The 4243-nt window shown below is 39.6% G+C and overlaps 1 protein-coding gene and 1 non-coding gene across 2 annotated transcripts in view; one reads left to right on the top strand and one right to left on the bottom strand.

Annotated features, from left to right (window-relative positions):
- Positions 1 to 2736, top strand: part of tm4sf21b (transmembrane 4 L six family member 21b) — a 4347-nt gene extending 1611 nt beyond the window's left edge. The window contains exons 2-5 of the mRNA XM_070854584.1: positions 61 to 126; positions 694 to 845; positions 1465 to 1651; positions 2445 to 2736. Of these exons, the coding sequence (XP_070710685.1) occupies positions 61 to 126; positions 694 to 845; positions 1465 to 1651; positions 2445 to 2447 (408 nt within the window). The 3' untranslated portion in view covers positions 2448 to 2736. The remainder of the gene's footprint in view (positions 1 to 60; positions 127 to 693; positions 846 to 1464; positions 1652 to 2444) is intronic.
- Positions 2737 to 3590: 854 nt separating this feature from the next.
- Positions 3591 to 3662, bottom strand: trnaw-cca (transfer RNA tryptophan (anticodon CCA)). Its single transcript has one exon. It is a non-coding gene; the product is annotated as a tRNA-Trp (tRNA).
- Between the last annotated feature and the right edge of the window lie 581 nt (positions 3663 to 4243).

Below are 4243 nucleotides of genomic sequence, written 5' to 3'. Positions count from 1 at the left end.
GTTTCTCTCCTTACATCAAATATCCTGCCTTTCTCTGCATCTCTCTTTTTCTGCTGTCAGATCCTCATTCCTGCCATCCACATTCATCTGACCAGTGCTAAGAAATGCTGTGCCAACCGCTGTGGGGTAAGTGTGGATGGACACCGCCTGACTGAAAAGCTTAAAAACACTTCTACATTTTCTGCATAGATGACCAGACCATTTGAATGAAGTCCGTTGTAAAAAGAATGTGACTCTGGGGACATCTAGTGGTCGTATCAAGAGGACTTTAAACTAGTGACTGAGCTCATAGACTCATTAGTGTGTGAAAGTGTTTACTGAGGTAATAGATCAAGTAAGACGTAGGGTCATTTTCCCGTAGACTTCCATTCATTCTGACCTCTTTCTGAAACCAGCAGAGCCGCCTCCTGCTGGCCATTAGGAAGAATGCAGGTTTTAGGCACTTCCGCATTCACTTTTCAGACCCAGAAGCTACGTCCACTTCTTTTATACAATCAGTCAAAAATACAAGAAAAAAGAAAAACATGGGATACAAGAGTCAGTACAGTGTAACACTGTAACATGAGAAGGATTCTATGGGTGCTCAGCTCTTTAAAATAATATTCCTGCCAACATCAAAAATATCTCGTTGAGCCAACATGGGAAATGTCACATTGTTATCAGCACTGACTCCACTGTGTGTGCTCCTTACAGATGTTCCTGTCCATTGGTTTTGCAGCAGCTGGTGTGGCAGGGTCCCTGTACAGTCTGACTGTTGCTGCCCTGGGCCTTGTTAACGGGCCGCTGTGCCAGTGGCTCAATGAAAGCGACTCTACACTACAATGGGGGACACCTTTTGCTAACAGGTACATTTGATATTTTCACTTGAAACTCTTATGAGAACTCAGAAATGGGCCCAAATACATCAACAAGCATAATACTTGTATAATAATAATACAATACGAGGATTTTGTAATTTGAAAATACGACATTCCATTTAACACAAAGTGATATTTTATTATACATGTTAGTCATCTCTGTAGTAGTAGTCTCTTTGTTAGCCACTGTAATAAGCACAAGTATATCTCAGAGGAAATTTACACTGAACACCAGAGCTAGTGATTAGGAGCAACACAGATGAAGTTCTGTCGCTCACAATGCTGATCGACCCAGCAGGACATGTGTTTCTTTTGCATTTGGCCATAGACTGTGATTAGGTTAAGCATTCTATAGTTTAAACCTGAGAATAAGAAGGTGTCTTATTTGACTATAAAATGCTATATTAAATCATTTATTTCAAGTATTTCAAATGCAAACATACAATCTCTTAAAGTATTTTGTCACAAATTACATCTTTTTTTTTTTATGTCCACTAAAATACAAATTACTGTGAGAACTGTATTAATAAAATAATGCTTCCAGATGTATCACTGTATTGTTCTTCGACATATGTTTGACTGCACTGCTCATTTTCATGTTTTCCAGCTCTGGGAGCTACTTGACCGACAAGGACATGTGGAAGTGGTGTTTGATTCCAGAGAATGTGGTTGAATTCAACGTGGGGCTGTTCGCCACTCTGCTCATGTCAGCATGCGTGTCGCTCGTCCTCTGTCTCATTCAAATGATCAATGGACTGTTTGGATGCCTCTGCGGCACCTGCAGTGGCAACAAGGTGAGACCACCGCTTTTTATTTTCTGTCTGCCTCCTGACGGGGAAGTTAGATCAACTTTTATGACACACGGTTTTAAAGGCAGGGTCTGCAACTTATTTTAGGAGCACTTATTGGTTGACTCATAACAGGCCAACAGCAATCAATAAATGAAATAGTTTGACAAAAAAGAAAGACTAAAGTCCTGTCTCAACTCAGTAATACACACCAGACCACACACCTGCCTAGCACATGTACGCACACACATTCATCGACCAAAGTCTTCCACAAGGTTTAAGCTAGCGAGCTAGTCGCACTAGCATGGCAGAGAAAGCTGGGCCAACATTTTAGATTATGGTTCAGCGACAGACTGTCTGATGAGCTAATGTTGCGGTCCTGATGGCTGTTTTCTTGCGTTTAAATGATTTCACAAAAAAATGGCTTGTTGTGTGTTGGTTAGACTGAAGAGAGGCTGTGTGGTTGTGTACACCACTGACTGCATATTTTTATATGGAGGAACTGCTCACTTAGCTAATCTGCAGGCTTCTGAGAAATATTTCAGTACTTAAAACTTTACTATTCCCCACAGGAAGGAAAAGGAATTCTGTGATTTGGGTTTAATTTGCTTACAAAATGATGCCTACAGAAATCCTCCACCTATGAGGGGCGATTCTTCCCGGCTTGACTGCCTGACTGCGATTCCAGTCAGAGATCTGGTGCTCAGTGACACTGAGGTCAGGTGTTTTCAGGGTGTGAGCTTGAACTGGTCCAGGCATGTAAAGCTAATCCCTCTCTCTCTCTGTCTTCTCTCTCCAGTAAGCTGAACTACAACACACCATGACATCTTGAAGAAGAAATGACAAGGACCATCACCGCTGTCACATTCATTATCTTCATCTCCGTTATCATCAGCGTTATCATAATCTAATAGGATAGGGGTTGAGAGTCTTAATGAATACAGATTAGGCCTCTGGGTTTGCCTTTGAGCCCCAAATCATCATCATTATTAGAAATTCTTCAAGAGGCATGGTTGGGTACCATTGTTGAATATTTTCTTAGCTATTCCTCTCAGATTACACTGATCATAGACTAGAGATAGAGGGACTGATGGATGCTGTCCTTGGCTCTGTATGTGTATGTTTTAAAAGGTGTTTTTTAATAAAAATAAGTGAACATACTTGATTGTTGCTAGTTACAGGACAAAAAATATCAAACAGAGAATTTAGATGAACTGAGTCTAGTTGTCTTCTTGTTGTCCATCATACAGTGATACAAACATCAATTTAGGCAGAAATACAGAGCCACAGGAAAAGAATTGTCAATAAGTAAGTCCATAAGATGTCATCTAAATCTAAAGTATATGCTGTAGAGAGTAACTACACACATCTACTCACGTAAATGTGTTAATGTACAAATTTGAGGTACTTGCACTGACAGCTAGAATCACTATTTATATTCTACAGCCAAAACAAATGAGCATCTTGTAAAATGTTTTGCATTGTTATAGATTAAAGTATCCACCAATAAATGAAACAGCTCTTCCTCCACCAGCCACAATAATAAAACAAAGCACACAGTATATGTGGTTTGATTTGATCTGGGAAGGTGGACAAATTAGTGCTAATATTAGTAATGAAACTTTTTTTGTTTTTAAAAAGCAGTAAATAACATTTAAAACAAGCAATGTATATTACATATGATAAAAACATTAAAGGTTCACATAAGTTGTCATTCTCTTTCATGTTCTTTCCATTTCCTAAATTAAAACCTTTTTTACTGAATCTGAACTGAATCTTTGATGTCCTACTATTTTCATAATCTTACATTGCCATTCACACTTCTCCCACCACTGCAAACATACAGAATGTCAGAAATTAGAAGGAACATGAAGAGATCTCTCATTAATGTCATTCTTTTCCTGTAAACATCAGTGAGCTCCGTGGAAATTAGCCACAAAAAGTTTGACCCCGACGTGATTTGAACACGCAACCTTCTGATCTGGAGTCAGACGCGCTACCGTTGCGCCACGAGGTCTCAACGAGAAGGGAAGAAAAACTATAATATAAAGAAATGATGATGATGATCTAGAGATGGTCTGTTAGTGCCACACGGATACACGTATGTGTATGTGTGTGTATGTTAAGTCTCGTTCTGTGACATGACATCACACGAACAGCCACTTTTACCTTTCACGCCATCACGTTAGGCACTGTTCTGTATCCATCAGCCGCTAGAGGGAGCTCTCCAACAACATCACATCTAAATGTCCAGCAGGGACTCTCTGCTATAACCAGAAATTTTTCCAACCTTTACTGTTACAATATGCTCCATCACTGGGACAGTGAGGGAAAAATTAAAATTTGAAATCACACCACAAAATATAATTTATTGCAACACTTCAACATTTCCCTGTGGTTCACAATACTTGGCTTTTGCTGATACTTGACAGTGATGCTGATCCTGATGCTGAGAACATCAGCTATGCAATGTACAAAAGACTGTGTGTCATGTGTGTGTGTGTGTGTGTTTGTGTATCTGGTGTGTATATTGCTAGATTTTGCCAGACGGGTCTGCACAAAAATATAAGTTCTGGTCTTAGACCTGTTTGAGCTGGA

This window comes from Pempheris klunzingeri, chromosome 23 (genome assembly GCF_042242105.1).
Source record: "Pempheris klunzingeri isolate RE-2024b chromosome 23, fPemKlu1.hap1, whole genome shotgun sequence".
NCBI classification, from domain to species: Eukaryota; Metazoa; Chordata; class Actinopteri; order Acropomatiformes; family Pempheridae; genus Pempheris; species Pempheris klunzingeri.
This window is presented reverse-complemented; position numbering and strand designations above follow the sequence as displayed.